The 25,974-nt window shown below is 45.4% G+C and overlaps 1 protein-coding gene across 4 annotated transcripts in view; it reads right to left on the reverse strand.

The window, feature by feature from the left end:
* Positions 1-464: 464 nt before the first annotated feature.
* LOC138677188 (potassium channel subfamily T member 2-like) overlaps positions 465-25,974 on the reverse strand; it is a 389,156-nt gene continuing 363,646 nt past the window's right edge. For all 4 annotated transcript variants that reach the window (XM_069767117.1, XM_069767116.1, XM_069767118.1 and 1 more), the window contains 5 exons: positions 14,340-14,423; positions 10,670-10,798; positions 8,488-8,797; positions 7,526-7,610; positions 465-4,510 (listed from right to left, as the gene is read on the reverse strand). In XM_069767117.1, the coding sequence (XP_069623218.1) occupies positions 4,399-4,510; positions 7,526-7,610; positions 8,488-8,797; positions 10,670-10,798; positions 14,340-14,423 (720 nt within the window). In that variant the 3' untranslated portion in view covers positions 465-4,398. The remainder of the gene's footprint in view (positions 4,511-7,525; positions 7,611-8,487; positions 8,798-10,669; positions 10,799-14,339; positions 14,424-25,974) is intronic.

Below are 25,974 nucleotides of genomic sequence, written 5' to 3' on the forward strand. Positions count from 1 at the left end.
CATTGTCACCACTTTTAAGCCTTATGTACTCCTGAAAATGCCTGTTTTGGAGAAACATGTCTGTTATGGAGGTACATGAGTGTAAAAGAAAGATAGACTTACTCTATCATTTCTTCTACAATGCAGCAACTTGTGACCAAATTGAACTAACTCATAAGTGACATTAATGATGAATCGATAATCTTCACCCTGTGTGTAGAACGGACTCCAATATTTTGAATATCTGTTTAAAATAAAGAAGTCATGAGTTTTATCATCTCACCACACCAAAGAGTATGGACCATTCAGAGCTGGGTCCCTTTTATCTTCAGAAGAATTCAATTTTTGCTGCATATTCCATATGCCGTTGAATAGCAAGGGTAACCTGGAAACATTTAATGTAATAAATCCCTGACCAAGTGAGTAAGACCACCCGAACAAAACTGAGGCAAATGTGTATGTGACAAAATAAAAGGAGACATGGAGAGCTTATCCATTAGTCTTTATTTTACAGTCCTTTGTCACAGTGTTATAGACTGGGATAATTATCCCTTTACATATATTAAGCACAAGATTTTCAGCGTTCCCTAGGACTGAACAGATCAGTGAACCCCAACCAGTAGCTAATGGTACACACATTTGTGTTCTTAGGCCAAGCCAAAGTGCACTCAAACATTGTTTTTGGACAAGGAATATCTGCATCAAAAGTGAGAAACATCGTAAAGATCAGAATTGACTGCTCTCAAGGGGTTGATTGTTGGACACGTAGGCCAAAGGGCTCAACATATTATTGCCACCAAGAACAGGATGAAATAGAGTGCCAAGTTTTGCCACCCAGGACAAAGGGGACAAATATTTTTTTGTGCTTCCTCACCCTTTCCATAGCCCTAGGACCAATTCAACCCCCAATAAAAAGAGGGGTCTTCAACTTAGACCTACAAGTTCAGCAAACTCTGTTTCCGAAAGTGGCTTTGCTGGTGGTTTGCCCAATTTTCAACTACGGAGAGCAGACGGCTTCCAAACGAAGTCACCGAAAGAATATGTGATGCCTTATAACGGCTTCACTGTTTCCGAACCCTAGAAGAAAATCTTTAGGGTCTACCCTCCTAAGCAGTTTATATGGGCATACGAGTCAAAAGAAGTTCGATAAAATGATACGCTGATATCTATGATCCGATTACTTGTTCCAGAGAAATCCACATTTTTCTAAATATGTAAATAAGTTGTTAAGATCTATGGGCCGGTTATGGATCTCCCTGAAAATCTGCGTCCAGAGGCATTACCAGTGTGAATCATGTAATAAGTGACAGTTTGCTCTTATAATCACACACAGCTCACTCTGAAAGTGAGATCAGAACTAACAGTACAGCAGAAGTGAATTATGTCTCATTACAAACACATTTACAGCAGCAGTTATCCTCTCAGTGCGGTCATCTCTGCTGCAGAGCTGTGCCTGATTATAACCAACACAGTACAGCAAAAATGAACCTTGTCTCAATACAAACACAACTAATACATGTGCAAATGTCTCCTCACATTGCTGTCAGCTCAGCTGTACTGTCTTTGCTCCATAAACTGGCTGCCTGTGAGATAGAAGCTAAAGCACTATGAGAGGAAAACTGCTGCTGCAAATGTGTTTGTAATGAGACAAAATTCACTTCTACGGTGTTAGTTCTGCTCTCACTGCAGAGCTGTGTGTGATTATGAGCAGACTATCCATTATTACAAGTCTTACAGTGGTAATTCCCCTTTTAATCTAAAATAAGCTATGGAGGCAGATTCTTATGGAGATCAGTGTCCGGCCCATAGATCTTAACATCTCCTTTACATTTTATGAAAAATGTGAATTTCTCTGGAACAAGGCAATAGATCGCAGATATCAAGATATCATGTTATTCAACTTTTTATGACCTGCATGCCCATATAGACAGCTTAGAAGGGTGGAGCCCACTGATAGATTCCTTATAAACAGTTAAAATTGCTGCGCATTATGTTCAATGTTCACGGCGCCTGAAAAAGACCTTGTGGGCACATAACCTTCTTCAGCTATTCATTAGAATAGAGAGTCATCATAGGAGTGGAGAAAATACAACATTTTGCTATCTAGTACAGAAGTGTATGTTGTTTGTGTCCCCCTTCCACACCCTTTCCATGACTCTTGGCCAATTCTGCATCTACTTTTCTTGATAGGTCTTGATCAACAGGTTGACCATGCCCAATCCAATTGAAGATAGTCTCAATATACCATCATTGTCTTAGAAGTTCCTTTTTTAAGATGTTGGACTCTTCTGGACATCTAATTGCCACTTTATAAGGGCATAATCAAGGTAAGGCAAAAATATTTGGATAGAGCATTACACAACAATCGTGACCCATATCCTCGATCTAACCTTAACATGTTCATTATTAAGAACAACATTTTGTCCATAATCCAAGGGGTCACCATCCAACAATACCTCCCAATTGGTTCAGATAAAGAACAACAGTAGTATTCCGACCACTTCACCTTCCACAACATGGTTGAGACCATAATAGGTTGGGGATCAATGATCTTTTTTTTTTTTCAGAAGACCTAGTTTTGTACATCGGATATATGGCATGATACCTCCAGGGCTTTATGTAAAAACAGTGTGCAATACCACTAGAGAAGACATTCAGTTTCAGCACTTGGCACCTCGGTAACAAAAGGTACAGACAGACTAGCAACGCTTTAACATTAGACATGGCACCGAGACGAGTGACGCAGTTCAGTAGATGTACACGGGAACAAAGAGACAAGTCAACAATTGGCACTACTGAAGCTGAACATAGACAAACAAGTAGTTTTTTTGATTTCCCGAATGCCCAGAGGAGGAACATGATGTCACCAATAACTACTTATGGGCTTATTTGTGTACATATGAATACAAGGGGACAGCAGGTTCAACAGTGTCCACCTGGGCCTGCAGAAGATCCTTTCCATGGACCAGGCTTCGAAACAGAAGATGATGTCTTGCCCCTAGGGTCTATACCATGTAGGTGAATTCACAAATAGCCAATGATGTTTATGACTCCCATGTTCTGTATATCTTCAGTCCATTTCCTCCGGTGGGTCCAAGGAACCTTAGTCTGGGTGTATCTAAACCCTTTGCTCTTAAGATTCTTTGTAGCACGCAACATTGAAATCTCAGACTATTTTATTGCAGAAGTTATGCAAAAATATATATATATCTCACTCTGTGTATAATAAGACCGACCATCCATACAAACAAAATGATCTAAACTAATTCTATCTAAGCCAACAGACAAACAATGGCTTATTTTAGGCTAAATCTTTTTGCAGTACCCTGTAGACCAGATCATATTTAGGATCCAAGTAGAGTATGACATGAAGTTTGTGGACATTTCTTTTCAATTTTTGGGCCAATAATGGCCCGCAAGGGTAGTAAAGTGTTGGAAATCGGCTCGTTAACCGTGACACAACCAGTAGTCAGGAGTGTTGCTGTTTCTCAAGGAAAGCAGCTATGTTTTACTGATCCGATAAAAACCCCTTTAAAGGAAATTTAGGCACATCAGGACTGTGCAAATTAAAAATCGTGACCCTTGAGATGAATAGGTCATTTCATATCTCTCTTTTTTTGTAAACTATGATAAGTGTCTACAATTGCAAGATAACTGAAGTATTTTGGGGAGACTGATACTGCAATTACTACATTCTTGTGGTGTGAAGACCACAGTAAAGTTCAAGTTGCTATACAGTATACTGCCTCTCTGTGCTGACCAGACTTGTTTTAAGCTCCGCCCACTCTAAAACCAGGAAGTAGGAAAACATTGCACAGGAAATCATGCAGCTTCATGATATAAAACAATAGTTACAAAAAAAGGGGAATGTTCACCCTAAGGTTTGTCATTAATAAATAAAACTGAGGTTCTAGGGCAATCCACAATAACACTTGGCAAATTCTAATAACTGTACAGATGTAACATAAGGCCGCAGAACTGTGCCATCACAAATTACTACACTAGTACCCCCCTTCCCTGTACTTTATCCTCTATTATACTTTTTATAATAAAACTCCCAGAATTCCTTTGGCAGGACAACTTTACACCTGAGCATACACAATAATTTACTTGGCTTGTTGGAAAACTGGATGGTCAACATATAGGACCTTCCACCTAAGATCTTTCCACTGCACACTACCCCGTCCTCCTCCTCAAAATAGTCTTGGAACCAGAGAAGTAAAAGAACGGTCTAGATGGAGCTGAAGCAAGAATGTGATAAGCAAGAAGCCCCGTGCGCAAATCCTTGAGATTTGGTGGGACACAGCGATGTAATCATGGTGGGCATGAGATCTTCGGCTTCCTTGAGGTTTCTCGGATACATATTGTCTTCTGATCTCACATTCAAAGGTCTCTTTCAGCAAGCGAGATGATGAGGTTTCATAGGTGAGTGCTGTCCTTTGTGTCAAATATCGTACCTTCGGATCGTGTCACGCTGGCTTTACGGGCATTATTAGGAGCAAGAGTCAATGGATCCGGACGTATCAGGTAACTGGAAAATATATGATGGCCCGTTATTACAGAGAATAAGAAACATTTTATTCATCTAAATATATAGAGCAATATTGTAGTGGTTGTATTCTTGCACATAGGGGCAGTATTATAGTGTTATATTCTTGTACGTAGGGGCAGTGTTATAGTGTTATATTCATGTACATATGGGGCAGTATTATAGTAGTTATATTCTTGTACAAAGGAGCAGTCTTATAGTAGTTATATTCTTGTACATAGGGGGCAGTATTATAGTAGTTACCTTCCTGAACATAGTATCAGTATTATAGTAGTTATATTATTGTATATAAGGGGCAGTATTATAGTAGTTATATTCTTGTATATAAGGGGCAGTATTATAGTAGTTATATTCCTGTACATAGGAGCAGTATTATAGTAGTTATATTCTTGTACATAGGAGTAGTATTATAGTAGTTATATTCTGGTACATAGGAGCAGTATTATAGTAGTTATATTCTTGTACATAGGGGCAGTATTATAGTAGTTATATTCTTGTACATGGGAGCAGTATTATAGTAGTTATATTCTTGTATATACAGGGCAGTATTATAGTAGTTATATTCTTGTACATGGGAGCAGTATTATAGTAGTTATATTCTTGTACATAGGGGCAGTATTATAGTAGTTATATTCTTGCACATAGGAGGCAGTATTATAGTAGTCATATTCTTGTATATAGGGGGCAGTATTATAGTAGATATATTCTTGTACATAGGGGCAGTATTATAGTAGTTATATTCTTGCACATAGGGGCAGTATTATAGTAGTTATATTCTTGTATATAGGGGGCAGTATTATACTAGTTATATTCTTGTACATAGGGGCAGTATTATAGTAGTTATATTCTTATACATATGAGCAGTATTATAGTAGTTATATTCTTGTACATAGGGGCAGTATTATAGTAGTTATATTCTTGCACATAGGAAGCAGTATTATAGTAGTTATATTCTGGTACATAGGAGCAGTATTATAGTAGTTATATTCTTGCACATAGGGGCAGTAGTATAGTAGTTATATTCTTGTACATAGGGGCAGTATTACAGTAGTTATATCCTTGTACATAGGGGGCAGTATTATAGTAGTTATATCCTTGTACATAGGGGGCAGTATTATAGTAGTTATATTCTTGTACATAGGGGCAGTATTACAGTAGTTATATCCTTGTACATAGGGGGCAGTATTATAGTAGTTATATTCTTGTACATAGGGGCAGTATTACAGTAGTTATATCCTTGTACATAGGGGGCAGTATTATAGTAGTTATATCCTTGTACATAGGGGGCAGTATTATAGTAGTTATATTCTTGTACATAGGGGCAGTATTACAGTAGTTATATCCTTGTACATAGGGGGCAGTATTATAGTAGTTATATTCTTGTACATAGGGGCAGTATTATAGTAGTTATATTCTTGTACATAGGAGCAGTATTATAGTAGTTATATTCTTGTACATAGGAGCAGTATTATAGTAGTTATATTCTTGTACATAGGGGCAGTATTATAGTAGTTATATTCTTGTACATATGAGCAGTATTATAGTAGTTATATTCTTGTACATAGGGGGCAGTATTATAGTAGTTATATTCTTGTACATAGGGGCAGTATTATAGTAATTATATTCTTGTACATAGGGGCAGTATTATAGTAGTTATATTCTTGTACATAGGAGCAGTATTATAGTAGTTATATTCTTGTACATAGGAGCAGTATTATAGTAGTTATATTCTTGTACATAGGAGCAGTATTATAGTAGTTATATTCTTGTACATAGGAGCAGTATTATAGTAGTTATATTCTTGTACATAGGAGCAGTATTATAGTAGTTATATTCTTGTACATAGGGGCAGTATGACAGTAGTTATATTCTTGTACATAGGGGCAGTATTATAGTAGTTATATTCTTGTACATAGGAGCAGTATTATAGTAGTTATATTCTTGTACATAGGAGCAGTATTATAGTAGTTATATTCTTGTACATAGGGGCAGTATTATAGTAGTTATATTCGTGTACATAGGGGCAGTATGACAGTAGTTATATTCTTGCACATAGGGGGCAGTATTATAGTAGTTATATTCTTGTACATAGGGGGCAGTATTATAGTAGTTATATTCTTGTACATAGGAGCAGTATTATAGTAGTTATATTCTTGCACATAGGGAGCAGTATTATAATGGCTCATTTTGCTCATTCTCATGTTCCTTGCTGGAGATTAATCACTGGTTATGTTCATCTCATTTGAGATAATTGCTTTTTACTACATTCAGTCTCTTCTCTGATCCTCAATGTACCAGAGGAAAGACCTAATCTGTCAGACCAGGGAGGAGAAGACAGAACAGAGAAAACAGGGAGAAGACAGAGACAATGAAGTCACAGAACGGGGAGACATTAAGAAGAGTCTGCCTGACACCTGAACATTAGTGAGATGGACAGCTCTTCTAGAGATACAATGAAATGCCAAGAAACCGCAGGGAGCCGAAGACACAACGTCAACGCCGAGACAAGAGGGAATATGTCATAGAAAAATGCAAGAGGAGAATGTGCAGAGGATCAATGGGAAATTATGAAAGGGAAGATGATCTCTAAGCAGCACATCATGTAATGAGAGCGGGGAGGAACATCTGCAGATGACTAATGTGGACGGTGCCAGACTATGGGGAGTGCAGCATACAATGAGGACACATCAGACCCCCGCCTGCTCAGAAGACGACAGCGGCACAAATTGGAAAATATTTGCGAATACAAAATTCCACTTTCTAAAAGTGACTGGTGATGTCCAGGGAAATCTGGGATTTAAAAAGCTGTTTATGAAGAATTTTTGTCAGTTTTTAGGATAGATTGTCAACATTTTATCACCGGAGTCCCAGTCTATAGGAACCCTGCTGACGAGGACACAGAAGGGACAAGTGACTGAGACCCCAGTAGGGAGCAGTCACTGTGCCAGGGTAAATAATGGGGGTAACACGAGAGCCGGAGATATGAAATATACTTACACCACATCATTGAGCTCCAGCTTGGTGTCTGGAGAAGGATTTATAAGGATATATGACAAGGCGTTATCTGTGTCCATAATGTCCACTGTAGAAAAAGAGAAATAAATGCTGTGGTGAGAGCAGCAGGCTACATGCCACATAGCTCCACCCTCCTGACTATATGACCCTGTGGTGGGAGGAGTCTGCATGTCATATAGCTCCTCCCTCCTGACTGTATGACCCTGTGGTGGGAGGAGTCTGCATGTCTTACAGCTCCTCCCTCCTGTCTTATAGGAGCCTTACTCCTGACTGTATCACCCTGTGGTGTGAGAGCCAGATTCCATGTCACATAGCTCCTCCCTCCTATCACCCTGTGGATGGAGGAGTAGTCTCCATGTCACATAGCTCCTCCCTCTTGACTGTATTATCCTCTGGTGGGAGGAGTAGTCTCCATGTCACATAGCTCCTCCCTCTTGATTGTATCATCCTATGGTGGGAGGAGTAGTATCCATGTCACATAGCTACTACCTCCTGACTGTGCAAAATTGTGGTGGGAAGGGCATACACCATGTCACAATGCTCCTCCTTCCTATCACCCTGTGGCTGGAGTAGTCTCCATGTCACTAGCTCCTCCCTCCTGACTGCCACCCTGTAGTGGTAGGAGCAGACTCCATGTCACATAGCTCCTCCCTCCTGACTGTATCACCCTGTAGTGGGAGGAGCAGACTCCATGTCACATAGCTCCTCCCTCCTATCACCCTGCAGGGGGAGGAGCAGACTCCATGTCACATAGCTCCTCCATCCGATCACCCTGTGGTGGGAGGAGCAGACTCTATGTCACATAACTACTCAGCCGGGTATCACCCTCTGATGGGAGGAGTAGTCTCCGTATAGCATATCTCCTCCCCCTCTGTTGATTCTGCTGTGGTGGGGGCACATGGTCCTCTATTTTTCGTCACAAGTAGACAATATGTGTCACATACTGTACTCTGCAGTGGAGAGACCCAGATGTTTCATTCTGGTCTTCACCAGAGCATTGAGTTCCTGCCGTTCTGAGCGTCTGTACAGACTCATTCTCTGTTGGCTAATCCTTTCTGACGCCGACTTCCCAGGTTGCCTGGCCCCTTTACGAGACAGTCTCCGAGCCCACTGCATGCTCTTCCTGCGCAGCAATGGATGCTCGGACTGGTCGCTGGATGTAGAGTTGCGATGGGGCCCACGGCTTTGGATGGTGTCTCCCCAGCGGCTTTCTCTTGTGTCTTCATAGTCTTCCACGCTGATAGAGACCTGTGACTAGAAGGACAAGCAAGAGGGGCATAATAACAATCAAAAATGGTCATTACACAGCCGGACCAGGTGCACTGGCAAGACAACATGTGCCATCATGAAGTGGATGAGCCACATCAGTCCAGCAGGAGGCAAAAACAGTATACGGAAAAGGGACAAAATAAAGCGCTATGTTATCAGTATACGCTTCTTCCTCCAGTCTATGTCACCCTATAGTGGTAGAACTACATCAGCACACAGGGGCAACATACTGACGATCCATGTGAGATCAATCTGGCTAATGTGTTCCCTATGCGGGCACTGTTGTGTATCACTGGGCACTGGACAGCAGTATACCAGCACTAAATATGGGCCACACGTGTATTATTTATCTGTAGAATGGTGGCACTGTTTTATATGACCACTGTATGGGACTATTTACCTGAGCACTGTATGGGACTATTTACCTGAGCACTGTATGGGACCACGCATCCAAGCACTTTATGTCACTATAAATCTGTACTCGGTGTGGCACAATTTATCTGAGCTCTGTATGACAGTTTATCTGAGGACTGTGTGATATTAGTAAATCTGTACACTGTGCGGCATTACTTATCTAAGCACTGTACAGGACTATGTATCTGAGCACTGTGTACCGCTACTTACCTACAGTCTGTGTTACACTATTATCTGATGACTTAGTGGCACCATTCATCAGTACACCACTGTGCAACATTATTTATCTGAACACTTATGTTATCTATCTTAGCACTGTATGATACTATTTATCTGAAAATTGACTGTACCTGGTACTACTCATCTGTACACTGCATTACACAATTTATCTGATCTCTGTATGACATTTAACTGAAAACTTTATGGCACTACTCATCTGCACACTGTGTGGCATCATTTATCTGGCCACCTGCGCTCTCTATCTTTATAGAACTATATATCCGAGTACTTTGTGCACTATTCAGTTGAGCTGTGTGGACGGCTTATCTTAGCACTTAGTAGCATAATTTATCTGCTGAGTGAATCGCATTATGTATCAGAAGAATTGCATTGCACGGCATCATAGTACTACACATATACTTAAAGGGTTTTCCATCTTAAAAAAAAAAAAAAAAAATCTTTCCTTGGCTGCATTTAAAAAAAAATCCTGCACTATGACCCTGCCCAGTGCTGCACTGTGAAGCTGCCTGGTGCTACTCTGCGACCCTGCCTGGTGCTGCACTGCAGCCACATCGTTTGCTGCACTGTGAGCCTGCCCAGTGCTGCACTATGACCCTGCCCATTATTGCATTGTGGCGCTGTCCTGGGCTGCCCTGTTACTGTGCAAGGTAATGCACTGTGACCGTGCCTGATGCTGCACTATGGCCCTGCCCTGGAGTGCTTTGTGACCCTGCCCAGTGCTGCACTGTGACAGTGCCCAGTTCTGCTCTGTGAGCCTGCCCAGTGCTGCACTGTGGCCCTGTACTGGGCTGCCCTATTACTGTGTCTGGTATGCACTGTGACAGGTGCTGCTCTGTTACTGTGCAGGGTGCTGCATGGTGACCGTGCCTGATGCTGCACTATGACCCTGCCCTCGGCTTCTTTGTGACCCTGCCCAGTGCTGCACTGTGACAGTGCCCAGGGTTGCACTGTGACGGGTGCCTGATGCTGCACTGTCTCCATGGCCAATACTGACTGGTTCTGGACTGTGATCGTGCCCGGTGTTATACTGTGACTATAACTGGTGTTCCAGCTCAACCCTCACTTAAAGGCATCAAAACCTAAATCAATCTGATTCTCACTGTCCTGTTGTCAGTCCTAAGTGTGCTTTCTCATTTTTGGCTAATGAGTGCACACAAAAGCAAAAAAAATGTACTAAGAAAACGCAAAGAGGCACCAGTGTACCTCTGAAGTCGGCAACACATGTGTCTCGGTGCGGAAAATTCCAATGGGTATGTCTCCAGTAGTGGAGCACAGCTTCTGATACAGGCGACCATAGCATCGGATCCACAGGTCTTCTTCTGTAACTTGCAGCTGTGTAGGAACCAGAAAAAGTTACGCCAACGCTCAGTTTCACCATCAAGGAGCAGAGTAACATAAAGTGTGAATATGTTCTCATCACACAACATTACATATCTATAATATAAGGCTGGGAGCGTCACTCTGTTCGAAGCCTTTATAGACTGCGCAAGCGCCGGCGCAGTCTGGACCCCACAGAGTGAGGCTCCCAGGAGATTGCGGTATGCGTAAGCACTGAACGCACACCGCGATCTCCAACGGATAGCAGGGACGCGCCAGGAGGGTGAGTATTAGCTATATTCACCTGTCCCGTTCCAGTGCTGCCCGCCGCTCTGTCCTCCGGGTCCTCTGCCTGTGACGATCACAGTTCAGAGGGCGCGATGACGCGCTTTATGCGCGCCGCCCTCTGACTGAACAGTCACAGCCAGAGGACCCGGAACACGGAGCGGCACGCAGCGCTGGAACGGGACAGGTGAATATAGCAAGTGTCGGGGGCCTGAGCTAGCGGCGACTCCGGCACCTGACCCCCACAGCGCGCCGGTGTCCCCGCCTGCTCAGGCCCCCCAGCACTCGGCGCCCAGCGACGATAGGTGAGTATGTTATTTTTTTTTTATATATCGCAGCAGCATACGGTGCATATAATACAATGGAGCATCTTATGGGGCCATCAACCATAATGGAGCAGTGTACGGGGTATATATTATGGAGCATCTTATGGGGGCCATAAACCTTTATGGAGCAGTGTACGGGGCATATAATATGGAGCATCTTATGGGGGCCATAAACCTTTATGGAGCAGAGTACGGGGGTATATATTATGGAGCATCTTATGGGGGCCATAAACCTTTATGGAGCAGTGTACGGGGGCATATACTATGGAGCATCTTATGGGGGCCATAAACCTTTATGGAGCAGTGTACGGGGCATATAATATGGAGCATCTTATGGGGGCCATAAACCTTTATGGAGCAGTGTACGGGGCATATACTATGGAGCATCTTATGGGGGCCATAAACCTTTATGGAGCAGCGTATGGGGCATATGGATGGGAGCAGCAAATTACAGAACGGTGGCGCAGGATGGTAGCAGCACATGACAGAACGGGGGCGCAGGATGGGAGCAGCACATAACAGAATAGGGCAGCACATGACAGAATGGGGGTGCAGGATGGCAGCAGCACATGACAGAACGGGGGTGCAGGATGGAAGCAGCACATGACAGAACGGCGGTTGAGGATGGCAGCAGCACATGACAGAACGGGGGCGCAGGATGGCAGCAGCACATGACAGAACGGGGGTGCAGGATGGAAGCAGCACATGACAGAACGGGGGCGCAGGATGGGAGCAGCACATGACAGAAATGGGGGGGAGCAGGATGGCAGCAGCACATGACAGAACGGGGTGCAGGATGGAAGCAGCACATGACAGAACGGGGGTGCAGGATGGAAGCAGCATATGACAGAATGGGGGCGCAGGATGGGAGCAGCACATGACAGAACGGGGGCACAGGATGGCAGCAGCACATGACAGAACCGGGGGTGCAGGATGGAAGCAGCACATGACAGTACGGGGGCGCAGGATGGGAGCAGCACATGACAGAACGGGGGTGCAGGATGGAAGCAGCACATGACAGAACGGGGGTGCAGGATGATAGCAGCACATGACAGAATGGGGGCGCAGGATGGCAGCAGCACATAACAGAACGGGGGCGCAGGATGGGAGCAGCACATGACAGAACGGGGGTGCAGGATGATAGCAGCACATGACAGAACGGGGGTGCAGGATGGAAGTAGCACATGACAGAATGGGGGCGCAGGATGGGAGCAGGAGATGACAGAACGGGGTGCAGGATGGAAGCAGCACATGACAGAACGGGGATGCAGGATGAAAGCAGCACATGACAGAACGGGGGCGCAGGATGGCAGCAGCACATGACAGAACGGGGGTGCAGGATGGAAGTAGCACATGACAGAACGGGGGCACAGGATGGGAGCAGCAGATGACAGAACGGGGGTGCAGGATGGAAGCAGCACATGACAGAACAGGGGGCGCAGCATGGCAGCAGCACATGACAACGGGGGCGCAGGATGGGAGCAGCAAATGACAGAATTGAGGCACAGGATGGGTGCAGCACATGACAGAACGGGGGCGCAGGATGGGAGCAGCACATGACAGAACGGGGGCGCAGGATGGGAGCAGCAAATGACAGAATGGAGGCGCAGGATGGGTGCAGCACATGTCAGAATGGAGGCGCAGGATGGGTGCAGCACATGTCAGAATGGGGGCGCAGGATGGGAGCAGCACATGTCAGAAAGGGGGCGCAGGATGGGAGCAGCACATGACAGAATGGGGGCGCAGGATGGGAGCAGCACATGACAGAACGGGGGTGCAGGATGGAAGCAGCACATGACAGAACGGGGGCGCAGGATGGGAGCAGCACATGACAGGATGGGGACGCAGGATGGAGCAGCACATGACAGGATGGGGCGCAGGATGGAGCAGCTCATGACAGGATGGGGACGCAGGATGGAGCAGCACATGACAGGATGGGGGCGCAGGATGGAGCAGCACATGACAGGATGGGGGCGCAGGATGGAGCAGCTCATGATAGGATGGGGACGCAGAATGGAGCAGCACATGACAGGATGGGGGCACAGGATGGAGCGGCACATACCAGGATGGAGACCATATACCAATATACTGTAAATGCTCGCCACCCGGGCGTAGAACGGGTTCAATAGCTAGTTATAAATGATAGAACGAGGGGAGGGGGGTAACCTCCATCAGTCACTGGTCCTGCAGGGTATACGAGGGGCTCCATTTAGCACATGCACCTATATACGTACAGTATATACATATATTTATTATAGATTTGTTTTATAGTTTTGCACATGATGGATTTTATCATGAACCTTTGACTCTTGATTATAAAGCTCATTTGCATATCAGAGTCTCGCCTGAATACTAGGATTCTGGACGTGATTGCTCTGGGAATCGGCAGAACATGATTTGCCCAGGGCATGGACGATGCTGGAAAATAGAAAATCATGAAAGACGCAAGACGAAGCCGGCCCCAGAACATCAGGCGGCTGATTCTCCCTTCATAGTTTATCTTCTATGTAACATCAGTGGGGCCCCGGGCAGGAAGAGGGCAGGGGCCCTAATACCTAAGTCCTTGAGTGGTCCTTCATCACATAATATTCTGCTCCGAGAGCTGTGGTTTTCCTAGGATTGTGAAGGGCAAACATTTAGCACTACAAGTACAGCACGGCTCCCTGAGGACCACAGACGTGTTCTGTGAGCTCCATAACTATCAGGACCAAAAAGTTCCTAAAATTCCTAGTAGGTGGCACTACAAGGGTTAGGCAACGTGTGGCTGGAAAAGTGACGGGGCCCTTGGGTTCCTCCCACAGTGCAGATACCAGTGGTCAAACTCCAAGCGATCAGTCAGTAACCCCCTATTCTGTCTACAACCCCTTTATTAAAGATGAAACCAATATTATATAGACTGGATTTTAGTCACATCCAGAGCTGCAAAGCCAGAAGAGGGAACTTACAGCGCACAGGAAACCAGAGCCGGGCATCGAATCCAGACCCAGCAAGAGACGCGTGATGGAGATCATGTAATCCTTCACAAACGACTGCATGGTGGAAGGGAAAGAGACATCAGTAATACACGGACCTGTCATATACACAGGTAGTATATGGAGTAACAGGAGGACATATAGGGCATATATGGGGTAAGAGGAGGAGATATGGGGGATATATGGGGTAATAGGAGGAGATATAGGGAGGATATATGGAGTAATAGGAGATATAGGGAGGATATATGGAGTAATAGGAGGAGATATAGGGGGATATATGGAGTAATAGGATGAGATATAGGGAGGATATATGGAGTAATAGGAGATATAGGGGGGATATATGGAGTAATAGGAGGAGATATAGGGAGGATATAGGGAGTAATAGGAGGAGATATAGGAGGATATATGGGGTAATAGGGGGAGATATAGGGAGGATATATGGAGTAATAGGAGGAGATATAGGGAGGATATAGGGAGTAATAGGAGGAGATATAGGAGGATATATGGGGTAATAGGGGGAGATATAGGGAGGATATATGGGGTAATAGGAGGAGATATAGGGGGATATATGGGGTAAGAGGAGGAGATATAGGAGGATATATGGAGTAATAGGAGGAGATATAGGGAGGATATATGGAGTAATAGGAGGAGATATAGGGAGGATATATGGAGTAATAGGAGGAGATATAGGGGGATATATGGAGTAATAGGGGGAGATATAGGGAGGATATATGGAGTAATAGGAGGAGATATAGGGAGGATATATGGAGTAATAGGAGGAGATATAGGGGGATATATGGAGTAATAGGGGGAGATATAGGGAGGCTATATGGAGTAATAGGAGGAGATATAGGGGGATATATGGAGTAATAGGGGGAGATATAGGGAGGATATATGGAGTAATAGGAGGAGATATATGGAGGATATATGGAGTAATAGGAGGAGATATAGGGGGATATATGGAGTAATAGGAGGAGATATAGGGGATATATGGGGTAAGAGGAGGAGATATAGGAGGATATATGGAGTAATAGGAGGAGATATAGGGGGATATATGGAGTAATAGGAGGAGATAAAGGAGGATATATGGAGTAATAGGAGGAGATATAGGGGGATATATGGAGTAATAGGAGGAGATATAGGGGGATATATGGAGTAATAGGAGGAGATATAGGAGGATATATGGAGTAATAGGAGGAGATACAGGGGATTGTTATGAACTGGTGATTCAGAAACACAATAGACCTGGTGGTTAAAGGGACTCTGTCACCTGAATTTGGCGGGACTGGTTTTGGGTCATATGGGCGGAGTTTTCGGGTGTTTGATTCACCCTTTCCTTACCCGCTGGCTGCATGCTGGCTGCAATATGGGATTGAAGTTCACTCTCTGTCCTCCATAGTACACGCCTGCACAAGGCAATCTTGCACAGCGCAGGCGTGTACTATGGAGGACAGAGAATGAACTTCAATCCAATATTGCAGCCAGCATGCAGCCAGCGGGTAAGGAAAGGGTGAATCAAACACCCGAAAACTCCGCCCATATGACCCAAAACCAGTCCCGCCAAATTCAGGTGACAGGTTCCCTTTAAGAGCACACAAAGTGACCTGATAGTTAATAATAACATAGGAAGAGCTCTGGGACGTGGGAACTCTGCTGACCGCAATCCCTAATCCTATCACACCACACTAGAGGTAGCCGTGGAGTGCTCCTGACCAGACCTAGGCGCCTCGGGCACAGCCTGAGAAACTAGCTAGCCCTGAAGATAGAAAAATAAGCCTACCTTGCCTCAGAGAAATTCCCCAAAGGAAAAGGCAGCCCCCTGTTATGAAAGGCAATTCAGTATCACAATGGACATGGAGGTCAGAGCACACACAGTGATCTGACAATAACCCAAAATAATAGAACGAGCTCTGAGACGTGGGAACTCTGCAGACCGCAATCCCTGATCCTCTCCAAACACAACCAGAGGCAGCCGTGGATTGCGCCTAACGCTCCCTATGCAACTCGGCACAGCCTGAGAAACTAACTAGCCTGAAGATAGAAAAAATAAGCCTACCTTGCCTCAGAGAAATACCCCAAAGGAAAAGGCAGCCCCCCACATATAATGACTGTGAGTAAGATGAAAAGACAAACGTAGGGATGAAATAGATTCAGCAAAGTGAGGCCCGATATTCTAGACAGAACGAGGATAGGAAAGATAACTTTGCGGTCTACACAAAACCCTAAAGAAAACCACGCAAAGGGGCAAAAAGACCCTCCGTACCGAACTAACGGCACGGAGGTACACCCTTTGCGTCCCAGAGCTTCCAGCAAAACAAATAGACAAGCTGGACAGAAAAAATAGCAACAAATAGCAAAGAAGCACTTAGCTATGCAGAGCAGCAGGCCACAGGAATGATCCAGAGAAACACAAGTCCAACACTGGAACATTGACAGGAAGCATGAATCAAAGCATTAGGTGGGGTTAAGTAGAGAAGCACCTAACGACCTCACCAGATCACCTGAGGGAGGAAACTCAGAAGCAGCAGTACCAGTTTCCTCCACAAACGGAAGCTCCCAGAGAGAATCAGCCGAAGTACCACTTGTGACCACAGGAGGGAGCTCTGCCACAGAATTCACAACAGCCCCCCACTTATAATGACTGTGAGTAAAGATGAAAATACAAACACAGAGATGAAATAGGTTTTAGCAAAGTGAGGCCCGACTTACTGAATAGACCGAGGATAGGAAAGATAGCTTTGCGGTCAGCACAAAAACCTACAAACAACCACGCAGAGGGCGCAAAAAGACCCTCCGCACCGACTAACGGTACTGAGGTGCTCCCTCTGCGTCTCAGAGCTTCCAGCAAGCAAGAAAAACCAATATAGCAAGCTGGACAGAAAAAATAGCAAACAAAAGTAACACAAGCAGAACTTAGCTTATGCAGTGAAGACAGGCCACAAGAACGATCCAGGAGAGAGCAAGACCAATACTGGAACATTGACTGGAGGCCAGGAACAAAGAACTAGGTGGAGTTAAATAGAGCAGCACCTAACGACTTAACCTCGTCACCTGAGGAAGGAAACTCAGAATCCGCAGCCCCACTCACATCCACCAGAGGAAGCTCATAGACAGAACCAGCCGAAGTACTACTCATGACCACAGGAGGGAGCTTGACCACAGAATTCACAACAGTACCCCCCCTTGAGGAGGGGTCACCGAACCCTCACCGGAGCCCCCAGGCCGACCAGGATGAGCCAAATGAAAGGCACGAACCAGATCGGCAGCATGAACATCAGAGGCAAAGACCCAGGAATTATCTTCCTGACCATAACCCCTTCCACTTAACCAGGTACTGGAGTTTCCGTCTCGAAATACGAGAATCCAAAATCTTCTCCACTATATACTCCAACTCCCCCTCAACCAAAACCGGGGCAGGAGGATCAACGGATGAAACCACAGGTGCCACGTATCTCCGCAACAATGACCTATGGAATACATTATGGATGGAAAAAGAAGCTGGAAGGGTCAAACGAAAAGACACAGGATTAAGAACCTCAGAAATCCTATACGGACCAATGAAACGAGGCTTAAACTTAGGAGAGGAAACTTTCATAGGAATATAACGAGACGACAACCAAACCAAATCCCCAACACGAAGTCGGGGACCCACACAGCGCCTGCGGTTAGCGAAACGTTGAGCCTTCTCCTGGGACAATGTCAAATTGTCCACTACATGAGTCCAAATCTGCTGCAACCTATCCACCACAGTATCCACACCAGGACAGTCCGAAGACTCAACCTGCCCTGAAGAGAAATGAGGATGGAAACCAGAATTGCAGAAAAACGGCGAAACCAAAGTAGCCGAGCTGGCCCGATTATTAAGGGCGAACTCAGCCAAAGGCAAAAAGGACACCCAATCATCCTGATCAGCAGAAACAAAACATCTCAGATATGTTTCCAAGGTCTGATTGGTTCGTTCAGTTTGGCCATTTGTCTGAGGATGGAAAGCCGAGGAAAAAGACAAATCAATGCCCATCCTAGCACAAAAGGCTCGCCAAAACCTCGAAACAAACTGGGAACCTCTGTCAGAAATGATGTTCTCTGGAATGCCATGTAAACGAACCACATGCTGGAAAAACAATGGCACCAAATCAGAGGAGGATGGCAATTTAGACAAGGGTACCAAATGGACCATCTTAGAGAAGCGATCACAAACTACCCAAATGACCGACATCTTTTGAGAGACGGGGAGATCCGAAATAAAATCCATAGAGATATGTGTCCAGGGCCTCTTCGGGACTGGCAAGGGCAAAAGCAACCCACTGGCACGAGAACAGCAGGGCTTAGCCCGAGCACAAATCCCACAGGACTGCACAAACGAACGCACATCCCGCTACAGAGACGGCCACCAAAAGGATCTAGCCACCAAATCTCTGGTACCAAAGATTCCAGGATGACCAGCCAACACCGAACAATGAACCTCAGAGATAACTCTACTCGTCCATTTATCAGGGACAAACAGTTTCTCCATTGGGCAACGGTCAGGTCTATTAGCCTGAAATTTTTGCAGCACCCGCCGCAAATCAGGGGAGATGGCAGACAAAATTACCCCCTCTTTGAGAATACCCGCCGGCTCAGGCAAACCCGGAGAGTCGGGCACAAAACTCCTAGACAGGGCATCCGCCTTCACATTTTTAGAGCCCGGAAGGTACGAAACCACAAAGTCAAAACGGGAGAAAAACAGCGACCAACGAGCCTGTCTAGGATTCAACCGTTTGGCAGACTCGAGATACGTCAAGTTCTTGTGATCAGTCAAGACCACCACGCGATGCTTAGCTCCTTCAAGTCAATGACGCCACTCCTCGAATGCCCACTTCATGGCCAGCAACTCTCGATTGCCAACATCATAATTACGCTCAGCAGGCGAAAACTTCCTGGAAAAGAAGGCACATGGTTTCATCACCGAGCCATCAGAACTTCTTTGCGACAAAACAGCCCCTGCTCCAATCTCAGAAGCATCAACCTCGACCTGGAACGGGAGCGAAACCCTGAACATCCATGCCAGAGCATAAATCCTGAACCACCCAGAGATCAAGAGGAAAAAAAGACAAAACAGAGCACAGAAAAAAAAATGGCTCAGAATTTTTTTTTCCTTCTTTTGAGATGCATTTAATTCATTTCTGGCCACTTGTACTGTTATGAACTGGTGGTTTAGGAGCAACATGGGACGAGCTCTGAAGGAGGTGGTACCTGTACTGACCGCAGTCCCTAAGCTCAACACAACACTAGAAGTAGCCGTGGGATGCTCCTGTCACTCCCTAGGCACCTCGTCACAGCCTGAGAATTAACTACCCCTAAAGATAGAAACAGGAAAACTATCTTGACTCAGAGAAAATCCCCAAAGGATAGATAGCCCCCCACAAGTAATGACTGTGAGTGGAGAGGGAAAAGACATACACAGAATGAAACCAGGATGTAGCACAGGAGGCCAGTCTAGCTAGATAGATAGGACAGGATAGAATACTGTGCGGTCAGTAAAAAAGACTCAAAAAATCCACACAGAGTTTACAAAAATCTCCACACCTGACTAAAGGTGTGGAGGGTAAATCTGCTTCCCAGAGCTTCCAGCTTAACTGAATTAATCCATAGTGACAAGCTGGACAAAACATAGAATGCACAGAACGAATAAGTCCACAACATGTGGACAGAAAAGAGCAAAGCAAGGACTTATCTTTGCTGAACTGGTCAGGATATCAGGGAAATACAAGAGAGATGTGAATCCAACCAGGAACCATTGACAAGTGGCACTGGCTGAAGGGAAGAGCCAGGCATAAATAGCCGAGCAGAAAGACAATCAGTGGAAGCAGCTGCAGACTGCGCTAAATCCAAGGAGCAGTCATACCACTTAAAACCACCGGAGAGAGCCCAAGAGCAGAACTCACAAAAGTGCCACTTACAACCACCGGAGGGAGCCCAAGAGCGGAATTCACAACAGTACCCCCCCCCTTGAGGAGGGGTCACCGAACCCTCACCAGAGCCCCCAGGCCGATCAGGACGAGCCAAGTGAAAAGCATGAACCAAATCGGCGGCATGGACATCGGAGGCAACAACCCAAGAATTATCCTCCTGGCCATAACTGTTATGAACAGGTAATTCAGAACCACAATGGACATTGAAGTTCAGAGCACACAAAGTGACCTGACATTTACCCAAAACATAGGACGAGCTCTGAGACGTGGAAACTCTGCTGACCGCAATCCCTAATCCTATTACACCACACTAGAGGTAGCCGTGGATTGCGCCTAACGCTCCCTATGCAACTTGGCACAGCCTGAGAAACTAACTAGCCCTGAAGATAGAAAAATAAGCCTACCTTGCCTCAGAGAAATTCCCCAAAGGAAAAGGCAGCCCCCCACATACAGTGGGGCAAAAAAGTATTTAGTCAGTCAGCAATAGTGCAAGTTCCACCACTTAAAAAGATGAGAGGTGTCTGTAATTTACATCATAGGTAGACCTCAACTATGGGAGACAAACTGAGAAAAAAAATCCAGAAAATCACATTGTCTGTTTTTTTTAACATTTTATTTGCATATTATGGTGGAAAATAAGTATTTGGTCAGAAACAAACAATCAAGATTTCTGGCTCTCACAGACCTGTAACTTCTTCTTTAAGAGTCTCCTCTTTCCTCCACTCATTACCTGTAGTAATGGCACCAGTTTAAACTTGTTATCAGTATAAAAAGACACCTGTGCACACCCTCAAACAGTCTGACTCCAAACTCCACTATGGTGAAGACCAAAGAGCTGTGAAAGGACACCAGAAACAAAATTGTAGCCCTGCACCAGGCTGGGAAGACTGAATCTGCAATAGCCAACCAGCTTGGAGTGAAGAAATCAACAGTGGGAGCAATAATTAGAAAATGGAAGACATACAAGACCACTGATAATCTCCCTCGATCTGGGGCTCCACGCAAAATCCCACCCCGTGGGGTCAGAATGATCACAAGAACGGTGAGCAAAAATCCCAGAACCACGCGGGGGGACCTAGTGAATGAACTGCAGAGAGCTGGGACCAATGTAACAAGGCCTACCATAAGTAACACACTACGCCACCATGGACTCAGATCCTGCAGTGCCAGACGTGTCCCACTGCTTAAGCCAGTACATGTCCGGGCCCGTCTGAAGTTTGCTAGAGAGCATTTGGATGATCCAGAGGAGTTTTGGGAGAATGTCCTATGGTCTGATGAAACCAAACTGGAACTGTTTGGTAGAAACACAACTTGTCGTGTTTGGAGGAAAAAGAATACTGAGTTGCATCCATCAAACACCATACCTACTGTAAAGCATGGTGGTGGAAACATCATGCTTTGGGGCTGTTTCTCTGCAAAGGGGCCAGGACGACTGATCCGGGTACATGAAAGAATGAATGGGGCCATGTATCGTGAGATTTTGAGTGCAAACCTCCTTCCATCAGCAAGGGCATTGAAGATGAAACGTGGCTGGGTCTTTCAACATGACAATGATCCAAAGCACACCGCCAGGGCAATGAAGGAGTGGCTTCGTAAGAAGCATTTCAAGGTCCTGGAGTGGCCTAGCCAGTCTCCAGATCTCAACCCTATAGAAAACCTTTGGAGGGAGTTGAAAGTCCGTGTTGCCAAGCGAAAAGCCAAAAACATCACTGCTCTAGAGGAGATCTGCATGGAGGAATGGGCCAACATACCAACAACAGTGTGTGGCAACCTTGTGAAGACTTACAGAAAACGTTTGACCTCTGTCATTGCCAACAAAGGATATATTACAAAGTATTGAGATGAAATTTTGTTTCTGACCAAATACTTATTTTCCACCATAATATGCAAATAAATTGTTAAAAAAACAGACAATGTGATTTTCTGGATTTTTTTTTCTCAGTTTGTCTCCCATAGTTGAGGTCTACCTATGATGTAAATTACAGACGCCTCTCATCTTTTTAAGTGGTGGAACTTGCACTATTGCTGACTGACTAAATACTTTTTTGCCCCAGTGTATAATGATTGTGAGTAAAGATGAAAATACAAACACAGAGATTAAATAGATTTAGCAAAGTGAGGCCCGACTTACTGAATAGACCGAGGATAGGAAAGATAGCTTTGCGGTCAACACAAAAACCTACAAACAACCACGCAGAGGGGCAAAAAGACCCTCCGCACCGACTAACGGTACGGAGATGCACCCTCTGCGTCTCAGAGCTTCCAGCAAGCAAGAAAAACCAATATAGCAAGCTGGACAGAAAAAATAGCAAACAAAAATAACACAAGCAAAACTTAGCTTATGCAGGATAAACAGGCCACAGGAACGATCCAGGAGGAAGCAAGACCAATACTAGAACATTGACTGGAGGCCAGGATCAAAGCACCAGGTGGAGTTAAATAGAGCAGCACCTAACGACTTAACCTCATCACCTGAGGAAGGAAACTCAGAAGCCGCAGTACCACTCTCATCCACCAAAGGAAGCTCATAGACAGAACCAGCCGAAGTACCACTCTCGACCACAGGAGGGAGCTTGGCCACAGAATTCACAACAGTACCCCCCCTTTGAGGAGGGGTCACCGAACCCTCACCAGAGCCCCCAGGCCGACCAGGATGAGCCACATGAAAGGCACGAACCAGATCGGCAGCATGGACATCAGAGGCAAAGACCCAGGAATTATCTTCCTGACCATAACCTTTCCACTTAACCAGATACTGGAGTTTCAGTCTCGAAACACGAGAATCCAAAATCTTCTCCACTATATACTCCAATTCCCCTTCAACCAAAACCGGAGCAGGAGGATCAATAGATGGAACCACAGGTGCCAGGTATCTCCGCAACAATGACCTATGGAACACGTTATGGATGGAAAAAGAAGCTGGAAGAGTCAAACGAAAAGACACAGGATTAAGAACCTCAGAAATCCTATATGGACCAATGAAACGAGGCTTAAATTTAGGAGAGGAAACCTTCATAGGAATATAACGAGATGACAACCAAACCAAATCCCCAACACGAAGTCGGGGACCCACACAGCGCCTGCGGTTAGCGAAACGTTGAGCCTTCTCCTGGGACAAAGTCAGATTGTCCACTACATGAGTCCAAATCTGCTGCAACCTATCCACCACAGTATCCACACCAGGATAGTCTGAAGACTCAACCTGCCCTGAAGAGAAACGAGGGTGGAACCCAGAATTGCAGAAAAACGGCGAAACCAAAGTAGCCGAGCTGGCCCGATTATTAAGGGCGAATTCAGCCAAAGGCAAAAAGGACACCCAATCATCCTGATCAGCAGAAACAAAACATCTCAGATAGGTTTCCAAGGTCTGATTGGTTCGTTCAGTTTGGCCATTTGTCTGAGGATGGAAAGCCGAGGAGAAAGACAAATCAATGCCCATCCTAGCACAAAAGGCTCGCCAAAACCTCGAAACAAACTGGGAACCTCTGTCAGAAACGATGTTCTCTGGAATGCCATGTAAACGAACCACATGCTGGAAAAACAACGGCACCAAATCAGAGGAGGAAGGCAATTTAGACAAGGGCACCAAATGGACCATCTTAGAGAAGCGATCACAAACCACCCAAATGACCGACATTCTTTGAGAGACGGGGAGATCCGAAATAAAATCCATAGAGATATGTGTCCAAGGCCTCTTCGGGACCGGCAAGGGCAAAAGCAACCCACTGGCACGAGAACAGCAGGGCTTAGCCCGAGCACAAATCTCACAGGACTGCACAAAAGAACGCACATCCCGCGACAGAGACGGCCACCAAAAGGATCTAGCCACCAAATCTCTGGTACCAAAGATTCCAGGATGACCAGCCAACACCGAACAATGAACCTCAGAGATAACTTTATTCGTCCACCTATCAGGGACAACCAGTTTCTCCGCTGGGCAACGGTCAGGTCTATTAGCCTGAAATTTTTGCAGCACCCGCCGCAAATCAGGGGAGATGGCAGACAAAATTACCCCCTCTTTGAGAATACCCGCCGGCTCAGGCAAACCCGGAGAATCGGGCACAAAACTCCTAGACAGGGCATCCGCCATCACATTTTTAGAGCCCGGAAGGTACGAAACCACAAAGTCAAAACGGGAGAAAAACAGCGACCAACGAGCCTGTCTAGGATTCAACCGTTTGGCAGACTCGAGATAAGTCAAGTTCTTATGATCAGTCAAGACCACCACGCGATGCTTAGCTCCTTCAAGCCAATAACGCCACTCCTCGAATGCCCACTTCATGGCTAGCAACTCTCGATTTCCAACATCATAATTTCGCTCAGCAGGCGAAAATTTCCTGGAAAAGTAGGCGCATGGTTTCATCACCGAGCAATCAGAACTTCTCTGCGACAAAACAGCCCCTGCTCCAATCTCAGAAGCATCAACCTCGACCTGGAACGGAAGCGAAACATCTGGTTGGCACAACACAGGGGCAGAAGAAAAACGACGCTTCAACTCCTGAAAAGCTTCCACAGCAGCAGAAGACCAATTGACCACATCAGCACCCTTCTTGGTTAAATCAGTCAATGGTTTAGCAATACTAGAAAAATTAGCGATGAAGCGACGATAAAAATTAGCAAAGCCCAGGAACTTCTGCAGACTCTTCAGAGACGTTGGCTGAGTCCAATCAGAAATGGCCTGAACTTTAACAGGGTCCATCTCGATAGTAGAAGGAGAAAAAATGAACCCCAAAAATGAAATCTTCTGAACACCAAAGAGACACTTTGACCCCTTCACAAACAAAGAATTAGCACGCAGGACCTGGAACACCATTCTGACCTGCTTCACATGAGACTCCCAATCATCCGAGAAGACCAAAATATCATCCAAGTATACAATTAGGAATTTATCCAGGTACTCTCGGAAGATGTCATGCATAAAGGACTGAAACACTGATGGAGCATTAGAAAGTCCGAATGGCATAACCAGGTACTCAAAATGGCCTTCGGGCGTATTAAATGCTGTTTTCCATTCATCGCCCCGTTTAATACACACAAGATTATACGCACCACGAAGATCTATCTTGGTGAACCAACTAGCCCCCTTAATCCGAGCAAACAAATCAGACAGCAGCGGCAAGGGGTACTGAAATTTGACCGTAATTTTATTTAGAAGGCGGTAATCAATACAAGGTCTCAGCGAACCATCCTTCTTGGCCACAAAAAAGAACCCCGCTCCCAATGGCGACGATGACGGGCGAATATGACCCTTCTCCAAAGACTCCTTCACGTAACTCCGCATAGCGGCGTGCTCAGGTACAGATAAATTAAACAGTCGACCCTTAGGAAACTTACTACCAGGAATCAAATCGATAGCACAATCACAATCCCTATGCGGAGGTAGGGCATTGGACTTGGGCTCATCGAATACATCCCGGTAATCAGACAAGAACTCTGGGACCTCAGAAGGGGTGGATGATGAGACAGACAGAAATGGAACATCACCATGTACCCCCTGACAACCCCAGCTGGACACAGACATTGATTTCCAATCTAATATTGGGTTATGGACTTGTAGCCATGGCAACCCCAACACGACCACATCATGCAGATTATGCAACACCAGAAAGCGAATATCCTCCTGGTGCGCAGGAGCCATGCACATGGTCAGCTGGGTC

Source organism: Ranitomeya imitator, chromosome 4 (genome assembly GCF_032444005.1).
Source record: "Ranitomeya imitator isolate aRanImi1 chromosome 4, aRanImi1.pri, whole genome shotgun sequence".
In the NCBI taxonomy this organism is placed as follows: domain Eukaryota; kingdom Metazoa; phylum Chordata; class Amphibia; order Anura; family Dendrobatidae; genus Ranitomeya; species Ranitomeya imitator.